The sequence below is a fragment of the Struthio camelus genome, chromosome 7 (genome assembly GCF_040807025.1).
Source record: "Struthio camelus isolate bStrCam1 chromosome 7, bStrCam1.hap1, whole genome shotgun sequence".
NCBI classification, from domain to species: Eukaryota; Metazoa; Chordata; class Aves; order Struthioniformes; family Struthionidae; genus Struthio; species Struthio camelus.
Window position 1 is genome coordinate 10,063,751 of NC_090948.1, and position 13,914 is coordinate 10,077,664.

Consider the following 13,914-nt stretch of genomic DNA (forward strand, 5'->3'; position numbering starts at 1 on the left):
GTACTTTAGAAAGCCATAGCCACCACACTGCAGCAGCATCTGAATGATGTGGATGGCTCTAGTGTGTGATTTTTTTTTTTCTTTTAAAGAAGTTACTTGTTTAGATGATGTGCCATGCATGATGAAATGACAAGCCGAGGTAAATCCAGATGAACATCCTAAGCTTTGCAAACTAATACTAAAATAACAATCAGTTTGGGTCATATGCATGAGTGATATGATAATTAGGCATTGAAATTCAAAATGACCCTATTAGTAGGGGCATTAAGAGCATGACAGTTGGTGTTACCTCCTCCAGTCTGCAAATGAAGTAGATGAAGGACTTTTGCATTGAAGACAAATGCATGAAATGAAGAACAAAAAAATGAGAGATCTGCGATAAAGTGGAAAATACTGAGAAATCTTGTAGCTATTGTAGATACTTTGTGATCTGATTATTTCTTTTGGCTCCTTTAATGAGGAATGATGCATGAATTTCTATTGATTTTTCATATACGTTCATAGACTTCCTGTATCTAATAGACATCCCATATTAATGTATTTACTACTGTTACATCCATTTGGGTGGAAGAGGAAAGAAAGAAGAGATGACTCTTGTGCTCTGGGAAAACGTGAAGAAAGACCACACAACGTATGTGCATGTGTGCATACCCACGCACATACAGATTAATCATAGTAGTTAATAGAAATTTGTTTTAGATTTCTGGGAAAAAAAGGTGATATAAGGAAAAGCTCTGATCAGATCCTTAAAGAATAAGCATAGTCATAAAAAGGAGGTTCCAGATCTGTCTGAGAAATCTCTAGAAGAAGTAAGAAGGCTTAACTTGCTCTGATGCTTAAGTATAGAACAAGTGTCATATACTTATTTTGGCGGAGAAGGAAATACCATTAAATAAATGCATACATATAAAATGAAGTTTCCTCTAATTTCTTTACACATCTGCTTCCAATAATGACTGCAAGAGATGCTCATGTGATATCTTCACCAAAGGTTGAAGGGATAGCCATTATTCTTTTCCAGTTTCGTCTGTGCTCTGATTAGCTCTCCCCTAGTGCATAATGTACATCATATTGCAATTACATCAGTAGAGAACTTGACCCCCAACATGTCTCTTGCCACCTGTTTAGCATATAAAGTCACAACAGTGGTATATAAGGTCAAGGATTCTTGACTGATAGTGGAAATGTAATGTGCGATGTAATAAAAGCCATGCCCACTCACAAACTTTCAGTCAGGAGCAATTCTAGGCCTCTTAGGAGATGAGCCAACTATGGGAGCTGAAAGTATGCCAGAGGAACAGCTTATATCAAAGCATCTTCAGCGTAGCTTTGATGAGGCAAGCAGCACAAATGTTTTTAAGTGTAGGACAATTGACTTTAGGGGAAGGTGCAAAACTGCGAAGGATTCCAGACCATATGGGAAATGTTCTGCAACAGAGTAGGAAATAGTTAGCCATCTGCGATGGAAACAGCCTGTGTAATTCTAAACAAAAAATAGGTCAAAGAGAGGTAGGAGGGGTGAGAGTACATGTAGAAGTGCTATTTTGCATGCTCTGTCTTCAGGGGCAAGTTGTAAAACTAAGCAAGACACAGGATTGGGAGCGAATAGAGGAGCCACGGAACTTCAGATCTGCATGGATTAAGCTTCTCAGAACACAAACAATGTGCATTCAGGCAGTGGCTAGCAGAATGGCGTCCTGCTCAGGGAACGTGGAGCTTTGCCATAGTCCGAGGGTAAAATTGATGCACACAAGAAGAATTATTGAAAACAGAAAACTAGATTTAAGGAGGGTCATGTCTGGTTTATGGCCACATTAATGGGAGGGTAAAGAGGGACTTGGAGCACACTTCAGTTTGCTGAACTCCCTGTTTCTTCAGCACACTGAAGAAATAGGAAAGAAGTGCTATGACTTACCTGTCCAGCTGGCAACACCCGCTGAATCCTGTGCAACTGTTCCTGTGCTACAGGATTAAGAGCACACAAGCAAGTTAGCAGGATATGGTTATCTTCTTAGGGTAAAAGACTTTATTGAATAAATTTACTGAAGTGGTTTTTCCTTTGTTGAACAAGTTCTTATCAGTGAAACTAAGAGATGAAGTCAGGAGTTGGACTGTGAGCTGAGAATTTCTGATTTTCTGAAGCTATTATGAAAGGACCAGAGAGAAGAGCATCTCAGAGAGTTTTGTAGCTGAGAAGACGACGTTAACTTCCTCTAAAGTTTTTTTTTTCTTACTGGGAAGAAAATTGGGCAGACAAGGCTCTAGTAGAATGTCTGCCAAGAGCAGAAGGTAACAGAGACACCCCTAACAGTACCTCAAGTACTTAACCTTGTTCTGGATGTTGTAATGAAAACAATTCTTTTCCATGGCAACTGCAAAAACATGTTACATGTGTCTCCACTCAAAGCAGCGGTGGTGTGAAACAGCAGAACGGAAGGGGGAATAAAGGGGTTTCTCAACAGCAGCCAAATTTTCCTCAGCTTAAGTCTTTCAACGTTTTCCCAAAACAAGCAGTTTTATCTTTGACTGCATTATGGGAGGAGCTGAAGGGCAGCTGAGGCAGCTGAGAAATTCCAGCGCTCCCTTTTGGGATGTAGGATTTTGCAGTTACAGAGAGAAAAGGCGAGATACTTGTAAAATTCCAGCTGTGAAAACGTTCTCAGATGTGCTCTGGAGAGCATTTGTGGCTCTGTTATTCCATGGCCACACCTGCTCTCTGTTTGATCTCAGTCTTCCCTTTTTTGGTGGGATATGTTCAAAAGTCTTTATTCTCTTGACCCTCCCAGAGTGTGGTAGTTTTCCTTTTCCACAAATGGAGTGAGGGAAAGCTTTATGTATAATTCACAAGTAGTCTTTAGCATTTTTATAAGGATGGTTCTATTAGCTTTCCTGGCTCTGAAATAAAAATTGGAAAGACTCTGGGGGCTGCTGAAGGATCCTTTCAGGAAATATACACTGAGAGATAAAAAAGCTCCAGTAGCCTTGCTGTGTTCACTCTAGGTGTTTCCTGAGCAAAATCTGTGAGCCAAGCTGTAAAGCTTTGTTTCCCTTCAGTGTGTTACTGAAGGTCCCTTAGTTCAAGCTGACAAGAGGCAAGGACTATTTACCAAGATTTAATTTTCAATAGCATTAAAGTGTCCCACTGCACTTGTATCATCAGAGTCATCTGGGAGCTGGTTCTTTGTAGCTGCTTAGGGAGCAAGTTCTTCTTTTAGGGAGCAAGCAAAGTTCTTCTTTTCTCCAGTGGAAAGGTAGGTGGTATCTCTGATTACCTTTTTGAAAGCCTGTAACAGCTGGGTTCAAATACCTATTTAGATATCTAACTGCCAGTAAGAGCTGGGAACCTAAACCCCTGGTCTGACGATTAGACTCTTTCCGTTAATTTGAATCACGTTCCTTAGGTGATAATCGTTAATTCAAAAATCAAAGTGCTTTACCGTTTTTGTTTACCTCTGTCTGCTGCATGCTAGATTTAGGAGTAATTGCCCTGATAGACTGGGTGACTTTTGACTGAATGAAAAGTTTTCATATTTATCGAGTTTTCAGGATCTCCACCTCTCAGTGATAAGTTATTTTGTCTTCTCTCTCAAAAATTCCCCCAGAGAAGCAGTGTCTTTAGTGCCTTTAGTCCAATGACGTGTTGGAAAATCCACTAAATGTATATAACAGCACTCATGCTGTGAGAGTCTGAGCGTTCTCATGAATTGTAGGACAGTGTTACTAAACGTCAGGACTTTTGTAGTGTGGGGAATCATGAAAGTTCAACCAACATTTTAACTTTGGTCTTGCATCTAAATTGTGCTACAGACATAAAGAACAGTTCTGAGCCCAAGATTTGTGTTTAGAGGGGCAGAACTCAGCTCTATATTTATGATGGAAATCCAATCACCAAGATGGACCATCTGGAAAGTGATAACGTGTGCTGTGTTCCTCTCAACAGTTTTGGCTGGGCTACTGCTGATATCTCTAGCTGTTTGTGAACTAACGTTTTGATAAAATCACCAGCAGGAGTATCTGGACTGTAGTTTGTATGGCTCTCTGCAGTGTATCTGGCAGGTGTTGTTTTGTTCATTATTGTTGTCAGTCTTTCACACTGTACGCTTTAAAAAAAGCCTCCTTTTCCTCTCACAACACTCCTTCCCCTGCAAAAAAGCCTATCTGCCTCACAAGACTGTGATATTTGCCAGAATGCTTGCATTTGTGTTGATATTTTTTCTTAAATGCAATTAATTTTAAGATATATGAGGATTTCTTCATTTAAAACCAAAATTACCAATGTTAATGGCTTGAAGTATCTCTGAGAAGTTACCCTGTTTGTTTTTCAGCCTACAAGAACATCATCAGAAAGTATTTATTCCAGACCAGGTTCCAGTATACCTGGCTCACCAGGCCATACTATCTATGTAAGTATTCCTTCTGATGAATAAGCTGATGATACCTTGGCTGTAGCCAGGAAATACTCCATACTGGAATAAATCACTTTTATACTGATGCTAATGCCTTCATTCTAGTGGTTGAATCGACAAAATTCTCATTGCCTTGACAGATGTATTTTTTATCACTGCAGCATTTCAAGAGCAGGGTAGGCCTTTTTCAGACCACATTCTCTTTAGAAAGACTTGGTAGATTTCTCTTGAGTCGCTTTGGATGTCGTAAAGAGAAACAGAAGACAGATCATTGCACTTTGCATAGAATTTGAAGTTATGTGAGGCAGTATTTGCACCTCAGTATGCAGTTCTTGAAAGGTCTGCTGTCTGCAATTGCAGACTCTGGGGAGGAGTGTCAGCCACACTGAAGGAATCCTGGCTGATAAAACACCTTCAGTTTCAAGGGTCAGATGTTTTGGCTGTGGAAGGAAAGGTTTCTGATGGTGGGCAGGGTTAGTTGGTTGGTTTGAAGAAACAGGATAGTAAGGATCCTTCTGTTATTAATATAACACTGCTGGAAATGGTGCTGAAGATGCAAAGCTACTGTTATGCCACTTTATTTGAAATTTAAAGAATAATAGATTCCTTCAGTAGACAAGCCTCCTCTTCAAGTTTTTTAGATGATCTCTTTGACTTCTTGGCCTTGTTATTGGTGCCTTTTAAGCCCATGAGATCTTGGAAATTAAAGATGGAAATCTATGGGCATAAGGTTGGCCCAAAATTTTTAAAGGAGTATTGGTTTGTTTTTTTTTTTTTTTTTGCACTTGTACATCTTCTTCAGGAATTGCAGTGTTATAAATGTTGGTGCCTTCTTTTTTCCTGGAAGAGAAGTCCTGATGGTCAAAAGGAGTCATCTTTTTGGCTGCACTACTCTGTTCTAAGCAAGAAGAATATTAAATCAAATGTACTTGGGTGACTAACAGAACAACTCAAACTTAGTGTCTTTTTATGCGTATAACTTACAGCTCCAAAAACTCACATCCCTTTAAAACCCTTTTCCTTGAAAGTCCGTGTAACCCGCGTCCTCATATAAATCACACTCACAGATACCTGCACAAAATTAAAGCGGAAGTGGAAGATAACAGCTAAGGAAGGAAATCACAGGAAGGCAAGTTAGTGAGAGAAAGAGAACCCATTATGAGGGGATCAAGGACAAAGGTATGTTGGGAAGAAGAGGCAGACTACAGGGCTAGCTTTTTCTTCTATTATATATCTGATAGAAGAATTGAAAAGGAATTTGAATATTCTCTTTCATTTTTAATAATCAAAGACATTTCTGTAATGCAGGTGAGAATGTATAATGATTTTTAAGCAAATGTGCTTTTAAACAAAGGAAAAGATTAACTATATGAAATATATGTAAAACCTCTTTTCAGCTGCTTCTGATGGGTGCAGCTGTCTTTGGAACTGATTTCCTACTTTGAGCTTCCAGTTCTGAATTAGTCAAGACCTTGCAGTTTTAGTGGAAAAACTAGTTAATGATGTTAGTCATATGTAGTATCCCGTTAATAAGCAGCATACGCTTTAGCCAGAAGACTGGGTATAGGTTGAGTGATGAGTGCAATATAATATTGTTAATTGGGAATTTGACACCCACTCCTGGCAATTAGTCCTGTTTGCCTTTTGTTTTGTTTTATTAAGTTGTATTTCCTCTTGTGTGCAAAGTTATAGGTTGGCTTTCTGTCTGTAGACTTCTGCATGGAATCTTCTCATAATCTCTGTGATCTGTTATCACATATGTTGCAGATGGGAAAACAAAAGCAGAGAGGTGAAACAACTTGCCTGAGGCCACAAAATGAGTCATTTGCAGAACTGAGATTTCCAGCTCAGTACTGGGGGATAATAAACTCTTATGTTAGATCTATGTATGCAATGTTACTTCTTTCCTAAACTCAGAAAACACTGTATGCTTTTGAAGAGGAGGCCTGCTGGTGAAGAGCAAGAAACAGTTACTTTGCATGTAAACAAAAAGTGCCCAAAAGGTTTTTACGTAACAACAGGGTGACAACAAATACACTAAAAACATAAATTGTATAAAATAGAAATTACCGGTGCTTTTGTGTAAGTTAATTTATCTTCTGTCTTTGACCTTCAGGCAAAAGTAGACAATGAGATCCTTGATTATAAGGATTTAGCAGCCATTCCCAAAGTCAAGGCCATTTATGACATTGAACGTCCAGACCTAATTACTTATGAGCCATTCTACACTTCCGCCTACGAGGACAGACAGGAGAGACAGAGTCTTGGAGAGGTAATGAAATGACAAGCAAGCCATTCTGCTCTAAGCTTCAAAGCCTGCTACGCTTCTATTCTCTTTTGAAACAGTTTCTAATTGACGCTCCTGTTGCCGCTGCTGCTGCTGTTCAAAGTGCTTGTTGTCTATTTGATGGGGCTTTAAAGGGAAAAAGCATGATGATGCCTTATGTGGGAAACTGCAGAATTAAGCACACAACTCCATTTCTTACTTACCTTAACATGAGCCGCTAGCAGAGGAATGGGGGGTGCAGGCTGTTCGTGCGTTCTCATAACTCAAATAAATATTCTGGTCTTTGGGTACAGCCAAGTCCAGGACAAGAGGCCAAAGCCAGTCTAGCATTGTGCTAGTACTAGGCACGTTGCTTTAAAGCGCTGAAACTCACAACTGGACATGAGGAATATCATGATGTTCTGTGGCAAGAAAAGGATTAATAGCAGCCGGATGCTCTCTCTCACAAATATCAGACAGAAATATATTTCCAGAGCACTTTACCAGACATACTGGGTAAAATGCGCAATAGATCTGCATGAACTGCTTTTCCACCTGGAAAAGCTAGTTAGTTGCAGTATGGAAATAGTTGACTCACATTTTAAAATGCTGAAATCTTTTATCCTGCAACAATAAAAGCAACCATCTGATGTATTTTCACAAATTTGTATTTAAAGATATCTTTCAGGTTGTAGGGCTCCCCCAGTTTTCCCAAGGAAACTTCCATACTTGCAACGAACTGCTTATATGGTTCCAGGGCAGACTATGAAGCAGGTTTGGAAGTGCTGTCATGTCGTTTCATCGGACAGTAAATCAGACTTCCAGAATGAGAATCTAAACGGACATGGAAATGGATGTACTTCCTTGTAGTCTCGCTGACTTTCCTGAGAGTAATTGAATTGAGTATGAAGATATTACGGGGAAGAAGGAAGTACAGTAAATCATTCAGACACCAGAAGTCTGAAGATGCCCAGATCCGTGACTGATAAGCTCCTCTCTTAGCCTGGTGTCCTGCCCACCAACAGATCAGTAGCTTGTGCTTGTGAATCAGGGTTACCTTTATTTATATATATATATTTTATATATATTATTTTTCAGTGTTTTATAGGGTTAGTTTTTTAGATTATAACCTGAGTTGGAAATTCAGGAGACCATTCAGTTCAGGAAAAAGCTAAAAGTGATTAACAGGTCGATGTGTTAAAGAATTTTCCCCCTCAAACTCAGGTCAGTAATCAATGCAGCTGACATCTGATTGGAAACCGCTGTGAGATACATTGGTGATCTCTGACCAGTTCTAACAGGTCTAAGTCATTTCACAAAACCATCTACAAACATAAGTACGTGATTGATCGCAGAGGAAGAGCTAATCTCACTCCGACAAAATGTATTAATCCTAAAGGGGATTCTGCTTTCTAATAAAGCAGTATCTTGGAAGCTGCCTGCAATTATGCTTTTTCTGGGGATAAGTAAAAAGCCTGAGGATTTTCCTAGCCCGTATTTTCACCAGCCTTAAATTCAGTTTATTTTTTGTGACAGCACAACCTGGAACAAAAGGGCTCTTACCTTTGGTTCAGGAGATTTGAGTTTTCCACCCAATGCTACCGCTGATTTCTGTGTACTTGGGCAAGTCACTTCACCTCTTTGTACCTGTTTCTCCTCCCTTCCCTTGCCCTAATGAGAGCACAAGCCCTTCTGGGGCAGACCCATCTCTTAGTTTGTGTTTGTACTGTGCGAAACCCAGTGACACCTTAATCTTGGTACAGCTTACATCAGTCACCATCATCTTCAAAAAGATGTTGTGTGAATTCATGGTTTGCTGTTCCAGTCACAGCCATGTATGCTATAGAGCAGTGAACTGTGTAAGAATTGTCTCGTTTACTATTTATAAATGTTATATAAACAGCGTAGTTTAGATTATAAGCAGATCCATCCATCATTGTATTAAATAGCTCTTTGTAAAGTTGTGGAGTCCAGTTTATGCATATTTTGGTTTTGGGGTTAAAAACTGTGGTCCCTAACAAAGCCAGCTTCTGCTGACCTCAGCTAAATTCGTGCTTTGTTTTGCGGAAGTAAGCAAAAGAATAATTTTGGCTAGGCTTTCACTGTAGATTTAACTCGGGTTTGGCACAAAGGCCCAAGACTCTGGACTAGTATAGCCCAAATACAGGGAGACATACTCCAAAGTCAATCCCAGTTAGTGTATCCTGTCTGAAGCTGTCTTGCTTAAGACTTCAAGACCATGTCATCTTGTTCTTCCTTCCACGGTAGGCTAAATCACTTTCTGTGATCCTTTCTCAGCAAGTACTGGAAAACTGTTTGTCCTTCTGGGACCCAGAGAGCTTTGTGATAAGGTTCTGGAAGACTAAAACCATTTGAGTGATTAAGCCTGCATTCACTTTGCGAAATGTGTGTATGTGGTGGCGTTAAATAAAAAGAAAGCCTGAGCTCTAACTTGTACCCCAGAAATGCCCTTCGCCTTGACTAAAGACATCAGTAAATTCAGGTGATTCCTGGGTGCATGAGGGAAATGTGCAACAGCTGCCCAAGTTAATCTAGTAGTGAGGACACACTCAGACTGGAGGGAATGAGCTGCAACAAAATTGTACGCTTTAGGCATAGAAAATGAGAAGGGAGAGCAATAGACCTTTTTCTTTATTGCAATGAAAAAAAAATGCTTTGAGGAGTTTCTCGCTGGCAGTCTGTCTTGTTCAATTAAATGCCAGTGTTGTTTCTCTGAAAGTCTGTAATGAAGAATGTTTATTTATACAGCACCATCTAGCGGGAGCTGACATGCTAGATACTGTAAAGATGCCCCAGCGGTTAGGCGGGAGAGTGAAAGGAAGCTCATGAGGAGTCCTCTGGTACTCTGTGGTTGTTTTACAGGATCTACTTGCTTGAGGTCACTAAATAAACTTTCTGCTACTGAGGCTGGCACTTAACGTAGTGATAAACTTTCCAAAAGCTGTTATTTAGGTCGCAGAGTGACAGGTCCCATTACTTCTGCCCTGCTAGCAGCCTGACCAGCACAGGAATCGAATCTTTTGTTCACCTCTGACTTTTGCTGCATAAATATTTAGAGAAGCAGTATTTTACCTACATCTTGTGTTCTGTCAGTTGAAAGCACTGAATGTCTGTAACAGCCTCCCGAAAACAAGCTGTTGGAAAGTGTGATAAGTATTTCTTCTGACGTGATAGATGCTTCGAAATAGAGCAAGCACCCTACTTCATGCTACAACCAAAAGAATATTAAAATGAGGTCAGTGGGAAAAACTGGAACTTCCATTATAAAACAACACCTTTACATGTGACCAAAATAGTGTTTGCCAAAATTTCCCAGAACATGAAAGGATCCATATGACTTCAAGTATCTGAGCAGTCCCTTTGGTTTTAAAAGGAATAGAACATTGAGCCTGTTGCAGGGGATTTTACCATAAATTTGATCAGAACAGGATGTCTGCACAGATTTGTTTTGTTTTGTTTTGTCTTCTTTTAATCCAGAGTTATCACTTTGTATTTTCACTGGCTTGCTATTCTAGAACAGAGCTTTTCCTTCTCACTTTACTTACACAGTGTGTTTCAAACTGATTAGTGTAAAAACTTCTGCGATGGAACAAATTTTAAAAGACCTCACAGACAGCAAAGAACCAAACTTTCCTTGGCAGACTCAGAATGTGAGATAAGGTAGCGTATGATTCCCTTCCCCAAAAAGCGCAGAGATGATGTCAGACAGTAGTGAAGTAGAATTGTATGAAAGGCTAGTCAAGGAATCAAGTCACTTTCTGGGATGTCTTCTAAGTCTTAAGAGTCCTGTGACTATCATTTACAATAGTTAATTACTTGAGCATCTAGGCACAGCAGATTATGGAAATTGGTTTATTTGCAGTAAATATGTAAATTGCTTGTAGAAAAACATGGCAAAGGATATCACAAACTGCTTTGTTCATTTGTATTGCAAGTTTTAGGTTCTCATTCGTTGTTTTTGTAGAAAATGATGCTACAGAGCACTGTATGTGACATGTTTCATGAGAGTAGTAAAGTTTTTATGGCTGCTGCTATTCAATCTGTAATAAAATGATGATTTTCTGTATAGAACTTGTGCAGTTATAAGAATTAGGAAAACAAGAATGTAGAAGAAGGCTTTGCTAGACAAGCTTTTAAAAACTTTATTGCTCAGAAGATGTTCCCAAACCAAAAATGTCACTCCTTTGTTTGAATATTTTGCATTGCCAGTGTCACCAGCCCCTTTTATGATCTCTCACCACTAAGTGTATAGGTGGACATTTATTAACAGAAATTCTGCCTACATTTTATGCAACTGCTGTTGTGCTTCATTGTAATAGATATAGCAGAATCAGCAGTTTTGCTTCTGAGACGTTATCTTCACAGCTATATGGTACTATAATACTTGTAGCCTTATTTAAAAGCATCAGCTCTTGCTGGGTTTAGTACAGCAATTAAATAATATTGAAGTTTAGTGCATAAATGAAATATTTTAAATTCTGATCTTCCAGCTTCAAAAGGTCTTGTAATTAAAGGTACATAACTGGGAATCCTACTTTTTCTTGTTTGAACTACCAGCTAATGCATGATCTTATGTTTCGTTTTTAAAAATTATTTCATGCCTCGATTTCCCTAGCGCTGTAATAGAACCTATTCATAAGTATTATGCCCATTTACTTTTGCATAGTTCTTCCAATTTAGATGCTTGTAATTCCTGTCTGTTCTCTTTGCGTGACTGTGGAAGAGCCCATAGCTAATTTAAAGAGAGATCATATCAAAGAGATGTTGATGACAACTACTTACTGCTTTGCAAGATAGTATGTGAATGTAAGGCCTTGGGGAGGAGCAGACTTTTGCCAGAGTATATGTGTTGGAGGAGAAATATGCTTCAGCCTGAAAGTTTTTCTGTATTCCTGATGCCATGTAAAGCCCTGAGTTAAGACCGTTTACTTTTGATTTCCACTTTAAAGATTTCTTCATAATAGGCAAGTTTATTAAATTAATAACTCTTTTGCATTTTGTTCTTTACAGCTATGTTTTAATTACCATAATGATTAGATGGCTCAGAGATGTCGTTGCATGATATTTGACTGAGTTAATCTCACTTAACTGTTATATTTCTCCCAGAAACTCAAATTGCTTCAGTGACTTAAGGAACAGCTCCTGAGCAATGTAGAAAAATAATTTTTCGGTGTTAGAATGGCCTCAGTTACATCTACACTGCCATGTTATGCTGCCATGCATCTGCGTATCTGCAGCAATGTTTAGATTGCCATTTTCTGGCCCGGCATATGCAAGGATGTTTCTGTAACCCTATTTTTTATGTCTTTGCAGTCTCCAAGGACATTATCTCCTACCCCTTCTGCAGAAGTAAGTTTGGTGGAACCTTTGGGGACAGTATGTTACTATGATTAGTTATTCATTTCTGGAATGAAATGCAGGTATTGATTTTGTTACCAATCTGATTCAACTCTGCCGCATAGGCGTGCTTTCTGATAATAGAAACCTAAGGAAAATTAAATCTAAAAAGAAAGCGTTAAGTTCTCATTGACAGATTATACAGAAAATGAAACTACTACTCCAATCTGCTTGCTTTCTGCAAAGCAGAGTCATTTGTCCAGCAGAGGTCACTTCTTGTGTGTTCATCTTTCTTGTGGCCCAGATGGGGACTCAGATCTCAGGATCCAGTTGATCTCCATGAGCTAAAATGCTGCTCAAAGCATCTAAATAATATTCCATTGTTGCTACTGAAACATTGCCAATTTTGTCTTGAACAAAACATAACTGTGGCCTTGTTTTATTTTTTCCCTATGGGCTTTTATGAACATCTCAGTAACATTAAACATTTGTGAAGTTATTTGTCAAAATTGTGTAGGTGCCATTGTATAAGCATTACTATTTTGGGAGTGGGGGATGTTGCTTGTTTGTTTAACTAAAAGTCGCTCTGATTGCTACATGTTAAAAAGTTATTATAAAGTTTATCCTGTGTTTTCATGCATTCAAATCACTCCTGTCCCATTTGTTTGGCTTGGTTTGCTTTGTTTTGTTTTTTTACAAGAAACCAAGTAAACTGGGTTTCACTCTGCAAGCAGGTGTCTTGTTTTCAGATGCAAGGGGAATCTAATTTGGATACTAAAACCCTTTGCTGTAGCTAGTTGAGAAACATGGTAAATTAAGCTACAGAGAATGTGCTGCAGCTGTTGAATTTTTACCGGCCTCCAAGTTAGCTGTTGAAGGCTAGCTCATTCATCTGTACAGCAAGCTACAGGACAGGTGTACTATGAACACAGCTTCCCTTAAGGAATCACAAGCACAGGGAAATCTAGGATTATGTAGAATTTAGTAGAAAAAACCCTGAAAGACAGGTGGAATTTGAGCCTTCCAAGACAGAACTCTGATATCGACTATAAAAATGGTTTAGGATCTTTGGTCCAGATCATTTAAAAAAAAAAAAAAGAAAGCAGTAATACTGAAGTAGTTTGAAAGCTTAGGGGATGTCTTTATTTCAGTGGCTTCTCTTGATGTCTTCAGATCCATGACAGTTAAGTGCCACTAAAAAAATGCATAAGATGCATTTACATGTATTAGTGAATTCTTGTGAAATGCTTCTATCCTGCAGGGTTATCAGGATGTTCGGGATCGCATGATTCACAGATCTACTAGTCAGGGCTCTATTAATTCTCCAGTGTACAGTCGCCACAGCTACACACCCACCATGTCACGTTCCCCTCAGCATTTCCACAGACCTGGTAAGGGCAACTGCATTAGAAGTATACATTAAAGTATTGTTTCTTTATTATGTCACAGAATGGCATAGAGAAGCAGTTGTTTCTCTTAGTAGTGAAAATTTAGAATTGAAAAATTGTTGCATATTTTAATGTCTCCTTTTCTACTTGTTTTTTTTCTCTTTTATTAATGCAGTCTTTTGCCCTTGATTAATGAATGTGCTTTATATCACAAATACTGATATTTGTTTTTAATTAGTTTTTTAAACATTTGCATGTTTCTGAAAGTAAGCAACAATTTGTAGTGGTGAATGATGAACTTCATTCTGGCATTTGGGAAATTATCACATCTTGAGGAAAAAAGTGGTTGTGGCTTGACTATACAGAAGTAGCTAACGTAGAATTCCTCCCTCCTTAAAAATTCTTTTGATGGGCCATCCTTTCAGGAAATGCTGGATACCTACCTTTTAAAGCTTGGCACAGCCATGGAATCTCAGGTTAAGCACCCAAAAACACA

At 38.8% G+C, this 13,914-nt stretch overlaps 1 protein-coding gene across 13 annotated transcripts in view; it reads left to right on the forward strand.

Moving 5' to 3' along the window:
• The window catches only part of ABLIM1 (actin binding LIM protein 1), a 234,607-nt gene that overhangs the window by 185,425 nt on the left and 35,268 nt on the right, over positions 1-13,914 (forward strand). For all 13 annotated transcript variants that reach the window (XM_068951639.1, XM_068951638.1, XM_068951649.1 and 10 more), the window contains 4 exons: positions 4,326-4,403; positions 6,523-6,678; positions 12,007-12,042; positions 13,292-13,421. In XM_068951639.1, coding sequence (XP_068807740.1) covers positions 4,326-4,403; positions 6,523-6,678; positions 12,007-12,042; positions 13,292-13,421 — 400 coding nt within the window. The remainder of the gene's footprint in view (positions 1-4,325; positions 4,404-6,522; positions 6,679-12,006; positions 12,043-13,291; positions 13,422-13,914) is intronic.